Genomic DNA, 16,774 nt, shown 5'->3' on the forward strand with positions numbered 1-16,774 from the left:
TAAATAGGTCAGGAACGTGACAGTACCCCCCCCACAAGGTGCGAACTCCGGACGCACCAGCACAAAGTCTAGGGGAGGGTCTGGGTGGGCATCTAACCACGGTGGTGGCTCAGGCTCCGGGCGCGGTTCCCATCCCACCATAATCCATCCTAGCCCCCTCCCTTCAAGAATGTCCACCCTCTTACTTCCCCCACAAAATCCTCCTAATAACAAATCTAATAGTGACAATACCGGGACAGAGAGATAAACCAAGACAGAGGGATAGATAAGACTATAGATGTAGATAAAGATAGAGAGGGAGATCAGGATAGAGGGGCAACTCCGGACTGAAAGGCAGCTCCGGACAGAGAGACAGCTCTGGACTGATGGGCAGTTCTGGGTATCTAGCCTTTTCAGGCTGAAGGGCAGCTCATGGCTGACTGACGACTCACGACGCTCATGGCAGGCTGACGGCTCTCGACGCTCATGGCAGGCTGACGGCTCTCGACGCTCATGGCAGGCTGACGGCTCTCGACGCTCATGGCAGGCTGACGGCTCTCGACGCTCATGGCAGGCTGACGGCTCACGACGCTCATGGCGCTCTGACGGCTCTCGACGCTCATGGCTCTCTGACGGCTCTGGCTGCTCATGGCTCTCTGACGGCTCTGGCTGCTCATGGCTCTCTGACGGCTCTGGCTGCTCATGGCTCTCTGACGGCTCTGGCAGATCCTGTCTGGTTGGCGGCCCTGGCAGATCCTGTCTGGTTGGCGGCTCTGGCAGATCCTGTCTGGTTGGCGGCTCTGGCAGATCCTGTCTGGTTGGCGGCTCTGGCAGATCCTGTCTGGTTGGCGGCTCTGGCAGATCCTGTCTGGCTGACGGCTCTAGCGGCTCCTGTCTGGCTGATGGCTCTAGCGGCTCCTGTCTGGCTGACGGCTCTGTAGGCTCATGGCAGACGGGCGGCTTTGCAGGCTCATGGCAGACGGGCGGCTTTGCAGGCTCATGGCAGACGGATGGCTCAGATGGCGCTGGGGAGACGGATGGCTCAGATGGCGCTGGGGAGACGGATGGCTCAGATGGCGCTGGGGAGACGGATGGCTCAGATGGCGCTGGGGAGACGGATGGCTCAGATGGCGCTGGTGAGACGGATGGCTCTGGCCGGATATGGCGCACTGTAGACCTGGTGCGTGGTGCCGGAACTGGAGGCACCGTGCTAATGATAAGCACCTTCCTACTAGTGCGGGGAGCAGGGACAGGGCACACTGTATCCTCAAAGCCTACTCTACCCCTGATGCGTGGTACCGGCACTGGTGACGCCGGGCTGAAGACAAGCACATCAGGATTAGTAGGGGGAGAATATATAGTGTGTACAGGGCTCTGGAGACGCACTGGTAGCTTAGTGCGTGGGGCCGGAACTGGAGGCACCGGGCTAGATGCACGCACTACAGGGAGAGTGCGTGGAGGAGGAACAGGGCTCTGGAAATGCACTGGTAGCCTAGTGCGTAATGTAGGCACTGTAGGTACTAGGCTGGGGCGGGGAGGTGGCGCTGGAAATACCGGACCGTGCAGGCGTACTGGCTCTCTTGAGCATTGAGCCTGCCCAACCTTACCTGGTTGAATGCTCCCGGTCGCCCTGCCAGTGCGGCGAGGTGGAATAGCCCGCACTGGGCTATGCAGGCGAACCGGGGAAACCATGCGTAAGGCAGGTGCCATGTATGCCGGCCCGAGGAGACGCACTGGAGACCAGACGCGTTGAGCCGGCCTCATGACACCTGGCTCAATGCCCAATCTAGCCCTACCAGTGCGGGGAGGTGGAATAACCCGCACTGGGCTATGCACACGTACAGGAGACACCGTGCGCTCTACTGCGTAACACGGTGTCTGCCCGTACTCCCGCTCTCCACGGTTAGCCTGGGAAGTGGGCGCAGGTCTCCTACCTGCCCTTGGCCCACAACCCCTTAGCCCCCCCCCAAGAAATTTTAGGGAATTACTCACGGGCTTTTCGGGCTTCCGTGCAAGACGCGTCCCCTCATAACTCCGGTTCTTTACTCCAGTAGCCTCTGCTCTCCTCAGTGCCTCCACCTGTTCCCATGGGAGGCGATCCCTTCCAGCCAGGATCTCCTCCCATGTGTAGCAACCTTTACCGTCCAATACATCGTCCCAAGTCCATTCCTCCTTCTTGCGCTGTCCCTTACTCCGTTTACCCCGCTGCTTGGCTCTGGATAGGTGGGTGGTTCTGTAACGGTAGTCCTCCTCCTCTTCAACCGAAAAGGAGGAGTATTGAGGGAACCAAGGCGCAGCGAAGTTTGAACACATAATGATTTATTAAATAAACAAAATAGACAAAGACGAAAACGAACTATACTGGATATAACTAACAAAATAACAAAACGATGTAGACAATCCTGAACGACGAACTTACATACAACGTGACGAACGAAATGAACAGGAACAGACTACATGAAATGAACAAACCGTATACAGTCCCGTATGGTGCAAACATTGACACGGACACAGGAGACAACCACCCACAAACAAACACTGTGAACCGCCTACCTAAATATGACTCTCAATTAGAGGAACGCCAAACACCTGCCTCCAATTGAGAGCCATACCAGGCAACCCTAAACCAACATAGAAACAGACAACATAGAATGCCCACCCAACCTCACGTCCTGACCAACTAACACACAAAACTAACATAAATAGGTCAGGAACGTGACAGTGGCTGTGACACTGTCCTCTGAAGTCTCTCTCCCTGGCTCTTTCCCTTTCACCACCCTAACTGACTCACAGTCTGTCTCCAAGAAAATAAATAAGGTGTTTGCCGTACTCCTAACTACCGGTACCCAAAACTACACAATTAATCACAACAGCAATACCATTGCCGTAAACAAATCTTAGTTTAGTCACCAGTTTAAGTTGAGAGTGGGGGTATCCATGGCATTTTCCAATTATGTCCCTATTTTACAAGTCAAAAAAATTGAGAACCTTTCATAATGTTGCCAAACAAAGACTCAACAAACTTACCTGAGACTCCCTGTCTCTGCCAATCTGTCCCTGCATATCTGTCCCCAGCTCTGCTGTCTGTGTCCCATCTGTTGCCTGCTCTGCCTAATGACATCATTGTGAAACATTTCCATTAGCATTTCACTTCTTTCTTATGAACATTTTATCAACTAGTCTTTGAGATATTAGGCTACTAGAGTTCTTACTATGCGTTTTGGTGTACTGACAAATACTCGGATGTCCGTCTTCTTACTTTTTTCTGCCATTTTTCTACCTGGCTGGCTGGCCTAGCTGCACACACACACATTTACACAACACATGCTGCAACCTTTTGTAATTTTAACATAGTTTGTTTCATATTGGCTGGCTTCCAACAATAGCTGAATTTGTAAAGCTAGCGAGCACCAATTCCGTTTCTGTGTGTTTGCTATAATCTTTGCTACCTGGTTAAATAAAGGTGAAATAAAATAAAATAAAAAAAGTTCACTAGCGACAATTTATCTTTTGCAACGAGACCATTATATATATTTAAGACAATGGTAGAAGAGAGTGTAGTTCTGTTCTGTTCAATTTGGACTTCAGTTTGTCGCTAACCTTATCACAGGGACGTCGAAGCACTACAGCTGCATGCTGATCTTGGAATAAACTGACGATAGCAAAGATTCCATCTTTGACGACGCCACATAAATGGAATAGGTACTAACTAGCTTGATAGTTAATGTTTGCTTTAGTTTGCGCGCTAGCTCTGCAAATTCAGCTAGTGTGTGAACCCTGCCAACATAAAATAAATAAATAACATTGCTATGGACCTGCTATGGATTGACTGGATTACCTCACGTCAGTTACGTACATGTGCCTTTCGGACAGTAGATACGAACCCTCTATTACCTTGCCAGCTAAAGAACTGGCAGTGGATCAAACCATCGTGAGGCAAAGGGAGGGGGAGGTCGCAATCTTTTGAAACTTAAAAACGCGCTATTAAGTGTCTATAATCAGCACAAGTGCTTTCATTGCGTATTATTAATATTATTGAAATTACATAGTTATGTTTACAGTGATATATTGGGGGGGACAAATCATATTTTTCGTGTCCCCCCCGTCCCCCCTGGGATTTCCGCCTATGTAAGATATAGAAATCTATGTCAATACAGTGTAATTAAGGTGTAGGCCAAACAACAACACAATGCAATAAAATTATGTTTAACAAAGTTTATCTGTAGGCAGCTCAGAGAGGAGAGATGATCAATACTTTATATACACTCCCGTCTGTATGTATTATGACAGCGAAGCTAACATTTTACATTTGGCTCTATACTCCAGCTTTTTGGATTTGAGATTAAATGTTTCATATGAGGTGAAAGTACAGAATGTCACCATTTATTCGAGGGTATTTTCATACGTATCTGTTTTACTGTTGAGAAATGAAAGCACTAGTTCCCACCCCCATTTGAAGAAGTCATAAGTATTTTGACAACAAATTCACTTATTCACTATCAATAACAGGGGAGGTTAGCATTTGGGGGGGGGGGGGTGATCATCATCATGATCATCAGCACTTTGCATATCACAAGAATAAATTTTTCAATACATTGATTCAAGTCAGAATTATTATTATTTTTTAAATAGGGGGGATAACACACCCAATGCTCAGACTTGCCCAGAACAGTTTATCAGAATATTGTTATTTCATGGATTTATAAAAATAAAAAAAACACTATTCACATGTACGGCAGATGCATACGCCTTGATCATACCAACAGTGTCATTGCGCAAAATGTTACGCAGCATCATCTGGATATGTGTGCAACAAAAAGTTCAACATTTACCTTCTGCTACCATTTCTGTCAAGCCGTCTACGCATACAATAGTTCCAACATATGCACTACACAGAACACACTGCAACGCAATGCTGCAAGGCAAACGCAGCGTTCCATTGGAAATGAATGTACTTATGGTGTACCAAAATGCAATGCCGCTGTCGGTGTGATCGAGGCGATATTTTGCACACATTTACAGTTAAAATGCCACTTGAAATAACAATTCTACGAGATATCAAAAAAAGCCTCTGGACAAGTTTGGCTATAAGTCCTAAGAACCCGTGTGTGGAATAATGTAAATGTACCTCTTTTGAAGGCTGAGAAAAATTACTTGGCGCATGGGAAACAGGTAATTTTGAGAAAATGGCTGATAAAGATAGGTTAATTGCATTATTATTTTTCACATAAAAGGCTGATGAAATGTGCAGAAGTTCATGGATGAATTAGCTATGCCAGCCAGCCCCATTTGTAAGGCACTACTTGAGTTGTTGCTGGAGCCTGTTAACTCTTTGGACTGTGTCTTCGGAACTGCGACTACGCTTGGCACATACTGTTGAGCCAGCATCAGCTCTCACAACATGCCTCTCACCCTCCTCTCTGATTGCATCCAGTGTCACCAAAAATGCTGTCAAGCCACAATCTTTCCATCACATTTGATACAGCAGTGGCACCCTCGTCGAATGTGCTATTGCAATACTGGCTGCATTGTCTGCATCAATGTGACTTTTGCCCACAAAGACTGTTTGGGGCCACCATATTACAGAATTTCGAGATTCATTTACATTCTGGGTTCCTCTGTGCTTCATTCTTTTGAGGTTTTCATTTGACATCCTATGTTATACAGGCACCATTTTCTGTTTCTAGTTCACTTTCTAGTTTTTCTAGTTTTTGTGACTGAGTAGATCCTCACCATTTTCTTGGGCTTGCTGGTGCCAGCACCAAGATGACGAGCATCTACTGTGAGTGTGGGTTGTCTGTTGACATAGAATGAAGAAACCAGCACAGATAGCAGTCTTTATGCCCTCTACGTCACCCTGGTTATCAAGAACTGCACCCCTGTAATAGCAGTTTAGACTCTTACATTTTAATACACTTCTCCCCCAAGGCACTAAGTTTACGTAGTGCTGTTCCCATCCTCTTGTGAGCATGATTGATGCATTCCAGTTTTCCTATCTTAATGCCTGGTTAGGGATCTAATGTATGCAGTACTTTCACGATCTGAGAGCATCTCTGTGTAACGAAAGCAGTGGCGACTGACTGATCTGGCCCACATACGTTTTGCTACTTTCTGCTCCATTGCTTTGCTAGAGCCTGAGAAGTTTTGGGCACAGTTATCTACATGACTCCTTCCAATTCCCTAAAATCCTCCTCAGTAACCCCACTTTCCCGTTTCATGGAATTGGCATTCTAGAGCATGCATTGTTTCCCTGTAACGCAAGGTAGAATTCAATGGCTACAGTTCATTCTTACGTTTAAGATGCTTTTGAAAGCAAAAGTCAAATTGAAAACATTATTGGCACTGTTGAACTAGATTTTCATAAAGGACTGGTGGGTTGGTTAGCGAAACAAGCAAGTCAGTGGTTACCATGGCAACTACCGTAGCTATCTAGTAAACTTGCTAGCTACTTCAGTGGATGTCAAACACATTTCTAACAGCAAATGAACACATTTCTAGCAGCAAATGTATTAAATTAGTTCCACTCCGCTAGCGCATCGTAAAACACAGCTTCCATGTCGCTCCTTATTTTCCATAGAACGCAAAGCCCCTCATTGATGATCCCTTTACACTGTGTAAATAGGGTGGCGCACAACTGGCCCAACCGTTCCTACCCACTGGGCCAGACGTCAGTTCAACGTCTAGTTTTGATTTACATTTGCTTGACTTGTCAAATAATGTGAATTCAACGTTATTTTTTATTTATTTCACCCTATCATTGGATTTTGGTGAAAAGTTGGGTGACAAAAATACGAAATTACCTTACTTTGATTACTTTTTGCTAATCGAATCAGTTTTCCACATTGAATTTTGGGGTTGACATGAGGTGGAAACAACCGTTTTTGCCCAGTGGGTATCGTGTAAGGAACGTGTTTGCTGGCCTCACAAACGCTAGCCAGCTAGCTTATATTTAGAAAAAGAAATGTTTGAGTTATAAAGATTATTATTTATTATAACAATAACAGCTACTGCCATCTTGTTCTGTTATTATCACATTTTGCCTATGCTACCTCATATTTTACCTATGCCACCGTTTGCAATGCTTACTGGCATTTGAATATAGCACAGCAAAAGGGAATCCGATTCCAGACACAATGTGGACAATGCAGACACATTTAAATGTAGGTGTAGATGCATGATGTGTTTGTAATTCCATTATCAGAATACATAAACTCCATTAACTGTCAAGTCTAGATATGGCCAGAGAGATCTGATTACAATCCGTTCCCAATGTGTATTTTGATTGTTTACACCTGTCTACAAATATGGGCACAATCAGGACAAATGTCACATGTTAGCACCATGTATAAATGGGGCGTTACAGGGCTATTGCTGTTGAGCTATGGGACTGGAGACACTGTACAGACTGTAGATGGATGGAGGGGAATCATATCATGCTGGAACATGAGGGATCCCAGATGAAGAACTTAGACACTGAAGTGATTGTTTTTTATTTTGAGGAGAGGATGAACTCTACCAAAAGGTTTGATTTAGTTGTTTGATGTCTATTCTGCTCATATGAGGTTAAAAAACTATTGTACAGTATGTTCAGATATATTTGATAGAATTATGATTCAATATTTGCATTTGTAGTATTTGAGGAATTAAATGCACAGCATCATTTTTGTATCTATCATATTCTGTACAGTAGTTTGAGATTTGGTCAAATAAATCTGTAATATAGTTTCTGATAAATAATTTGTGTTTTTGTCACTAGGATCCTGCCCCTTCGTGCTAGAAGGCAAAATTATAAGTGGGTACCAGTGAAGAAACGACTCTATCACACCAAGTACATACAAGAAGTTGTGACCGCTGCAGTGGTTATCTCTATGATTATCATTGTGCTGTGGCATATATGGACCCAGGACAACACATAGAGGCCTTGCTATCTTTGAGTTAACTCAAGCACAACTGTATCATCAAAGATTCACACATGTTGCATCTGCTCCAAACATTTCCAGCATGATTCACGCTGCAAAACAAAGAATGTCGGTGAGTGGTGACACCGACAGATTTCTGTAAAACAAAAGGGGATTTTAATAAATCCCCAACCTAAACTGTGACAAAGGAACCTGAGAACATTGATTAATGATGATGTACCACAGTGCCTGTTACACTGCTGCAACTCATGGAGCACCATTTCCTGAGGACAGGACTCTCAGGACAGGACTGTTCCCCACTGGAACAATGTGATGAATGAAAGGGCTCTTTCAAGAGCGAGTTGGTTACACAGTGGGGTGGATTATTTGTGGATTTAATAGGACAAGCAGTTTTTCATTAAATGTACTGACTGTAAATACATTGCATCATACTATACAGTAAGCCACATTTGATAAATAATCTAAAAACTAGAAAGAACCAAGGCATAGAATACTTGTGTATTGTCTCAGCGCTGCTTATTTAATAAGTATTCATTGTACATGTATGCAATTATGGAATTTGATTGAGGACATTTTGAAATCCATGTGAATGTTTTATGTAGTAAATTTGGATGTCTTTGTTTTCCAACCCTCGAGGCACTCTGCCACGGCTTATGCCTTGATCACACTGACAGCACCATTGTTTACCTTGCAGCATTGCATTGCAGAGGCAGTTGCAGTGGGTTCTGTGTGGTGCATACATTGGGTTTATCGAACATATGCGTCTACGGTCAAACTGTATGCTTAGACAGCTTGGCAGAAATGGTAGCAGAAGGTGAATGTTGAACTTTTGTTGCACATATACAGAGAATGCAGCGTACCATTTTGCGCAATGACGCTGTAGGTGTTATCGAGACGTAACAGCATCATTGCATTTTGGTACTCCAGAAGTACATTCATTTCCAATGGAACGCTGCGTTAGATGCCTCACCTCGATCACACCTACAGCGTAATTCACCTTCTGATATCATTTCTGTCAAGCTGTCTAGGCACTACCGGAAAGCATGCAGTTTGTAACACCTCGATCACACCGAGTGTTATTGGACAAAATGGTACCATCATCTGGATATGTGTGCAACAAAAGTTCAACATTCACCTTCTGCTACCATTTCTGTCAAGCCGTCTACCCATACAGTTTGATGTATATGTTTGATAAATCCAAGGCATGCACCACACAGAACGCACTGCAACTTTAACACAATGCTGCAAGACCAACGCAGCGTTCCATTGGAAATTAATGTACTTCTGGATCAAAATGCAATGACACTGGTGGTGTGATCGCGGCGTTAGGCTACAGATTAAATAAATTATGATGAACTTCACAGGGTGGTGAAAGTGCATGTCGATGAGATTGATGCTGCTTTCCAATGGAACAAAGAAAACTTAACTCGAAGTTAGGCAAAAAAGGTAGTAGTATAATTAAGAATAATATCTTGGAGGATTCAATAGTTTGCGTTATATCGAGGGTCTTATCTGGTGACATGATGATCGATGCTTGGCTGCCATTTTACAAATACAAATAATTTCGCTAATTTGTCCATAAAAAGCTCATGTAGGCAATACCCACACTGTATTTGCGAGCTGTAGGCAAGAGCGCACATGCCAGGGCCAGAGTGGGCACATTCTCGATATAACGGCATTTTTTTCTGACAAAACCATCAGTTGAGTTGAAAATGTTTGGTCTCCTCCCTGACCAAGGCCCTTCTCCCCCGATCGCTCAGTTTGGCCGGGTGGCAAGCTCTAGGAAGAGTCTTTGTGGTTTCAAACTTCTTCCATTTAAGAATGATGGAGGCCACTGTGTTCTTGGGGACCTTCAATGCTGCAGACATTTTTTGGTACCCTTCCCCAGATCTGTACCTCGACACAATCCTGTCTCGGAACGCTACGGGCAATTCCTTTGACCTCATGGCATGGTTTTTGCTCTGACATGCACTGTCAACTGTGGTACCTTTCCAAATCATGTCCAAACAATTACATTTACCATAGGTGGCCTCCAATCAAGTTGTAGAAACATCTCAAGGATGATCAATGGAAACAGGATGTACCAGAGCTCAATTCCGAGTGTCATAGCAAAGGGTCTGAATACTTATGTAAATATGTTTTTTTTAATTTTTTATTAATCTGTTTTCACTTTGTCATTATGAGGTATTGTGTGTAGATTGCTGAGAATTATATATTTTTTATACATTTTAGAATAAGGCTGTAATGTAAACAAAAATGTGGATAAAGTCATGGGGTCTGAATAATTTCTGAAGGCACTGTATATATTATATTAGTGTGTGTGCACCCAACACACCAGGAAAAACAAGACTGACAAAGAAAAACAAGGCCAACCTTTTTGATCTTAGCAGGGTCGGTCAACATGGAGACATCTTCAACTGGAATCTGTTGTCCGTCCACCTTGGCAATGATGTCACTCATGTGCTGCGTCTCCTCTTTGGGATGGACCAGAACTATGAGAAGAGCACTATCACTGTCTGATATCCCAAACCTCTCGAAAGCCTCTGAAATCTAAAGGAAAATGTGTCAAAGACATTGGGATGGGATATTACTTAGAAAGGAGTGTCAATGTGTGTGTGGTACTTTTAGAGGCTACTTACATTATTAGTGGGTGAAAAGTTGTAGATGATTTCGGGAATATAAACTCCGTGTCTTCATTTTTCCAGTGATATGTAAATGGGCTGCCTTGTTTGCTGCCACTAGCACTTGGAAGGGGTTCACTATCTGCAAAAATCAATTTGTGAATCATTGCATCAACTTCAGTCAAGCATTCATTCATTACATCAAACCAAACTGTCTAGCCAGCTAACGTTAGCTAAATTACATTGTCTCCCCATAGACGGGTTTATCAAGGCACCATTTATCTTTCCTTCCATGGCATTTTTCCTAAATTCTGCGACGTTTTTGACATCTTTGAATAGCAACTGAGTTACAGTACGATCAGGAAAGAGTTCCAATTCTTGAGTTGAATACATAACGGAAGAAAAACGAATTTGTGGATGAAACACGACCCGAACATTTCTGTTTAACCATCTCACGTGGTTAAAAAAAGCAATAGAGGGAACAAAAACAAAGTAGCACAATTCATCTAAAAGGTTCCGGTTTTACTCGACATAAAAAAGATGTATGCTGTACTTATAAATTGTTAATACATATTATGAAATAAAATATAATGCATTAATGCTCGTATTTTTTAAACGTGTGTACAACAGAGAAGCAATTAAAGTATTTGTGAAATGATACTAATAGGGACATCAGAATTTTAAAACAGCTTCCGTACGGACTATCTTTCACTGACGGACCACCAAGCTGTCAAAAAATCTAAACTTTTCCGTTTGCGTTTTAGCTAGATGGAAAGATCTGTATATTTTTTGTAATCTTATTTCAATTTCATGTTTAGTTAACTTGAAATTAAACGTATGTAGCGTACACCATATATACGTATCTAGCTAATTTTAGAATTATTTCTGCGTTAGTTCGGAATTCGTAGGTGAAGATGGAGAAATTCGAAGGGTACATTTTCACTGCTCTCTGCAGCACCAACTTTTTGGTTTCATGTCTCCTATTCTCCAAAATAACTCGGGAGCAAAGGGATCCCTACATGGACGAAATATTTCACGTCCGGCAAGCTCAGAAATACTGCTACGGGAAGTTCAACGAGGTATCGTTTTGCTATGTCAATATAATTTTCTTGATTTTGTTATATTGTTGCTTGTCGGATTAATGCAACACTTGTCCTTGAAATATTGTGACAGATTGCTAGATTGACTTTTTAACCCTTAACTAAACCATCTGCGACGATTAACATAGACAGATCAGACTATCGCTAGTCATTATTGAGGATAATATGCCTGAATTCTGAAAAGTATTGTACTTCTGCAGTGGTATATACCCCTATATGTAACTAAGCCATTTTGGCATCTCTCTAGCTTGAACAACATTAACCCTTTTATGTTTAATGCTGTAGTAGAGGCTCTCCAACGGGATCTTTTTCCTTTCTCTTTGTTGTTCCAGTGGGACCCAATGATCACCACGCTTCCTGGCCTGTACCTGGCGTCAGTGGGTGTGATCAAGCCAGTGGTGTGGCTAGTGGACCTCACAGGGAAGGTAGTGTGTTCTACTGCGATGCTGCGCTTCATCAACCTCCTTTTCAACTGTGGTATCCTCTACCTGCTGTATCTCATCATCTGCAAGCTCCACCTTAAAGAGAAGGTAATGATGTCTTTACATGTTATTACATTTATAACATCCCCAAGGGTGGCCAGCTCATGTGGAAAGCTGCAGTGTGTGCACTGTGCAGGCTTTTGCTCCAGTCCAACTTTTACTCACCTTACTCAAATAAGTTTGGTATAAATTAAAAGACCTTGAAAAAATTATTGAATGTCCTTAAAGCTTCAATTGCATTCCTTTTGTTGGTCATAACAACCATGGCTTCTCTTTCAGACTAAGACTGCCTCCCGCAGAGTTCTCTCAGCCCTGTCCCTGTCCACCTTCCCTGTGCTCTACTTCTTCAACTTCCTCTACTACACAGATGCCGGATCTACTTTCTTCATTCTCTTCACGTACCTCATGACCCTGTATGGCTGTCACAAAGCCTCGGCACTCATCAGCGTCTTCGCCATATTCTTCCGCCAGACCAACATCATCTGGGTGGTGTTCTGCGCCAGCACGGTTGTGGCCAACAAGATGGACGAAACTTGGAGGACGGAACAGTCGAAGAAGAAGGACGATAAGTCGCCCTGTCAGATACCTTTCTCCGTAAGCGGGGTGAAGAGAGTGATGCGTTTCCTGTTGGAATTCCTGACCACAGCCAATCATGTGAAGGCTGTGATGTTAGTGGCGTGGCCGTACATTCTTATTGCCGTGGGTTTTATCGCATTCATTGTGTTGAATGATGGGATCGTAGTCGGGGACAGATCCAGTCACGAGGCCTGTCTCAACTTCCCTCAGCTCTTCTACTTCTTCTCTTTTGCCCTCTTCTTCTCCATCCCCACGTCGCTGTGCTACCACCGAGCTCTCCGCTTCCTCCAGACCCTCAAGAAGCAGCCACTGCTCTACTTACTGATCACGGGACTCTGCCTTCTCCTAGTGTGGAAGTTCACCTTCGTACACAAGTACCTCCTGGCCGACAACAGACACTTCCCCTTCTACGTGTGGAAGAGGATCTTCCAGAAGCATGAGGTGGTGCGTTTTGCCCTCATCCCGGCATACGTGTTTGCAGCGTGGAACTTCATGGACACTCTGAAGTCCCGGTCACTGTTCTGGAGCCTGGCGTTCCTGGTGTGTCTACTGGCGGCCACAGTGCCTCAGAAGCTGCTAGAGTTCAGGTACTTTATTGTTCCGTACCTGCTCTACCGCCTCCACATGCCCCTGCCCTCCCTCACCAGACTGGTGCTGGAGTTCCTGTTCTATACAGCCGTCAACGCAGCCACGCTGTACATCTTCATCAACAAGACTTTTCAATGGCCAAATAGTCCGGCTGTACAGAGGTTTATGTGGTAGCCTGAACTGAACAGAAGGAACCCAGTTATTTGGAAAAACCTATAGGTTAGGCTTTTTCTATTTAAAATGAGTAAGGCCAGGAGTTTTTCCTGTTGTGATGAGATCATGCTCAGAAAAAATCCCTGGCCCTAAATGTGAGAAAATGCATTTCATGTGAAGAAAGCTTTGAAGAGCACAAGTTGTTTTATTATGTACATTTGAACTGTGAATTGTACATTGAATGATGTAATTTGGATGGAGGAAGAGACTGTAAAAGTCATATTGTAAAGCAGGAATCTGTGTTTTATACTGTATGGTTTAAAGAAATGTTATTTGTTTTGAAGAACATTCATAACTTATCTTAATTTAACTCTGGGGTATAGTTACGTGTTATTTGTCTATATTTAATTCAAACAGATGGTTAAAGTTTGATAGAGACTAAATGATGTGGCTCTCTTTGTAAACACATCATCCTTGACTTTATTCAAAGAAATTAGTCTGTTATTCCTTATTCTATATCGGGAATAGCATCAATAAACCATGTTAACAAACATCTGTGTTTACATTCTGCTGCAATATTCTGAAGAGTAAAGTTGTGATATACAATGGGTTATAATCATCTTTTTTTCTTTGTGCTGTATTTTAGATGATCTAAATCTTGCCTTCAAATGCATTCCCTTGAATAATGTTCTTGAACTTCTTTGTTTTTCTTGTGTGGTTGGTTGCCCTAAAATTCCAGAATCCTTCTCTGTCCTTTAGGCCTAAGATTTCATCCAGTAGCTTAACTATTCATCAGTCAATGATTTAATAAACAGTCTTTAACGTACAGTACCAGTCAAAAGTTTGGACACACCTACTCATTCAAGTCTTTTTTTTCTTCTTTTTTTTTTATACTATTTTCTCTATTGTAGAATAATAGTGAAAACATCAACTATGAAATAACACATGGAATCATGTAGAAACCAAAAAAGTGTTAAACACATCAAAATAGATTTTAGATTCTTCAAGTTAGCCACCCTTTGCCTTGACAGCTTTGCACACTCTTGACATTCTCTCAACCAGCTTCAACTGGAATGCTTTCCCAACAGTCTTGAAGGAGTTTCCACATACGCTGAGCACTTGTTGGCTGCTTTTCCTTCACTCTGCGGTCCAACTCATCCCAAACCATCTCAATTGGGTTGAGGTTGGGTTATTGTGGAGGCCAAGTCATCTGATGCATCACTCCATCACTCTCCTTCTTGGTCAAATAAATCACTGACAGTGTCACCAGCAATGCACCATCACACCACCTCCTCCATGCTTCATGATGGGAACCACACATGTGGAGCTCATCCGTTCAACTGCGCTGCGTCTCACAAAGACACTGCTGTTGCAACCAAAAATCTCAAATTTGGACTCATCAGATCAAAGGACATATATCCACCGGTCTAATGTCCATTTGTCATGTTTCAAGCAAGTCTCTTCTTATTGGTGTGGTTTCTTTATACCATAAAGGCCTGATTCATGCAGTCTCCTCCAAACAGTTGATGTTGAGATGTGTCTGCAACTTGAACTCTGTGAAGAATTTATTTCGGCTGCAATGTCTGAGGCTGGTAACTAATGAACTTATCCTCTGCAGCAGAGGTAACCCTGGATCTTCCTTTACAGTGGCGCTAGTTATTAATCAATATTGAATATAGATGATTGTTTGAAGAAATGACAAAGTCTCTCTCACCTGATTAGAATATTCCACCACAAGAGCCAGTTTCATCATAGCACTTGATGGTTTTTGCAACTGCAGATGAAGAAATTTTCAAAGTTCTTGACATTTTCTGGATTGAATGACCTTCATATCTTAAAGTAATGATGGACTGTCATTTCTTTTTGCTTATTTAAACTGTTTTTGCCATAATATGAACTTGTCACAACACAACTGAAAGAAAGAAATTCCACAAATGAACTTTTAACAAGGCACATCTGTTAATTGAAATGCGTTCCAGGTCATGAACCTCATGAAGTTTGTTGAGAAAATGCCAAGAGTGTACAAAGCTGTCATCAAGGCAAAGGGTGGCTACTTTGAAGAATCTCAAATATAAAATATATTTTGATTTCTTTAACACTTTTTTTTTGGTTACTACATGTTTGTGTTATTTAATAGTTTTGATGTTCTCACTATTATTCTACAATGTAGAAAATAGTAAAAATAAAGAAAAATCCTGGAATGAGTAGGTGTGTCAACTTTTGACTGGTACTGTATGTAGATTCTTCAAACGTATTGTGTACATTAGCTTCAGAAATGTTTCTTTGGTCAGAATTCGGTTACTTTTACCTGTATTTCCTACCTGCATCTTTACCTGTCTCTTACTGATCTTTCTTGTCCCTGTATGGCTGTCCCTGGGCTGAAATGATCAAATGAAGTGATGCAATAAAATTATTCATGTAATACTAATAGTGTTGAGTGAGTTTGAGTCACTGCCTGATGCTCAAATACACCCATTTCACCACAAGGTGGTGCTCTAATATTTTGTAAATATACATATGAACTCAATTTTGAATTGTGCACGATTAGCTTGATTGGGAAACATTGATTTGATAGAACATAATATAATTGTCAAACCTTTTTAAGTGTGTAAATGGAAATGTATATCAGAATTTGTGACTCGTTGTGAAGAAGCAAAGGCTAGACCAATAAACAAGAATGAACATGCTTACTGTAAATTAGGTATTGATTGCCTTGTAGCTATAGTGTTGTGAAGTGCGCTTCCTACCCACACGGATGTCGATAGAGTAATCAAGTATGCTCTCTACTAGGGATGTAATGATTCGCCGGTCCCGGATTCAAAATGTTTAAGTGCATCGATCCGCAGACCACAAACCGAAACAAATGTAGGTAGCACGCATCCGTCAGAAGATCGATTAAAACATTATGAATCGCCGGTTCACTAAAATATTTTGCTCATATTACATTCTTTCAACCAAATACCTCATCTTTTAAGTCAATAGATGCGTCCTCTCCTTCAGTTTCGAATTGCATGTTACTGTGTTGACAGTCATTGACCTACAAGTAATTTTGCATGCAACACAACCCCAGGCAATATATTGTAACGACCCGGTATTGTGTTCTGTGTTTGTGGGTGTGTTATTGTTCTCATGGCTACTAGCAGGGGTTGAATATGTCAGGACAGATGGAAAGGTTGGGGGGGTATGATGGGTAATACCGCGGGATTTGGAAATGCATAAATAGGGATTACTGTCTCATTGTTCTCTCTCTTCTGTTCGTGCCTTGATCTGTTCCTATGAGAGTGACTCTTGACCCGACAGGGTAACATTGTGTACGTTCGGCATTTAGCGGCGTGGGTTGTGGCCGGAACAATAGC

General features: G+C 42.7%; 1 protein-coding gene and 1 long non-coding RNA gene across 3 annotated transcripts; one reads left to right on the forward strand and one right to left on the reverse strand.

Moving 5' to 3' along the window:
- Nucleotides 1-3,008: 3,008 nt before the first annotated feature.
- On the reverse strand, nt 3,009-10,969 carry LOC129865280 (uncharacterized). 2 transcript variants are annotated; one of them, XR_008761346.1, is made up of 4 exons: nt 10,538-10,969; nt 10,272-10,448; nt 3,213-3,276; nt 3,009-3,090 (listed from the first exon to the last, which is right to left on the reverse strand). It is a non-coding gene; the product is annotated as an uncharacterized LOC129865280 (long non-coding RNA). The 2 variants fall into 2 exon arrangements; XR_008761347.1 differs by lacking the exon at nt 3,213-3,276 and having other exon boundaries at nt 3,025-3,090.
- Nucleotides 10,970-11,209: 240 nt separating this feature from the next.
- LOC129865279 (putative Dol-P-Glc:Glc(2)Man(9)GlcNAc(2)-PP-Dol alpha-1,2-glucosyltransferase) lies at nt 11,210-15,846 on the forward strand. The gene is made up of 3 exons (XM_055937926.1): nt 11,210-11,598; nt 11,952-12,149; nt 12,381-15,846. Exons 1-3 carry the CDS (start codon nt 11,434-11,436, stop codon nt 13,437-13,439), a joined length of 1,422 nt encoding a protein of 473 aa, XP_055793901.1. The 5' UTR covers nt 11,210-11,433; the 3' UTR covers nt 13,440-15,846.
- The last annotated feature ends 928 nt before the right edge of the window (nt 15,847-16,774 follow it).

Source organism: Salvelinus fontinalis, chromosome 11, assembly GCF_029448725.1.
Source record: "Salvelinus fontinalis isolate EN_2023a chromosome 11, ASM2944872v1, whole genome shotgun sequence".
Lineage (NCBI taxonomy): Eukaryota > Metazoa > Chordata > Actinopteri > Salmoniformes > Salmonidae > Salvelinus > Salvelinus fontinalis.

What these genes read in the sequence shown, in the direction of transcription:
- LOC129865279 (XM_055937926.1), top strand. Translation starts at nt 11,434, where the DNA reads ATGGAGAAATTCGAAGGGTACATTTTCACTGCTCTCTGCAGCACCAAC. An exon ending in GCTACGGGAAGTTCAACGAG is followed by an intron (nt 11,599 to 11,951) that starts GTATCGTTTTGC and finishes TTGTTGTTCCAG; the next exon opens with TGGGACCCAATGATCACCAC. An exon ending in AGCTCCACCTTAAAGAGAAG is followed by an intron (nt 12,150 to 12,380) that starts GTAATGATGTCT and finishes CTTCTCTTTCAG; the next exon opens with ACTAAGACTGCCTCCCGCAG.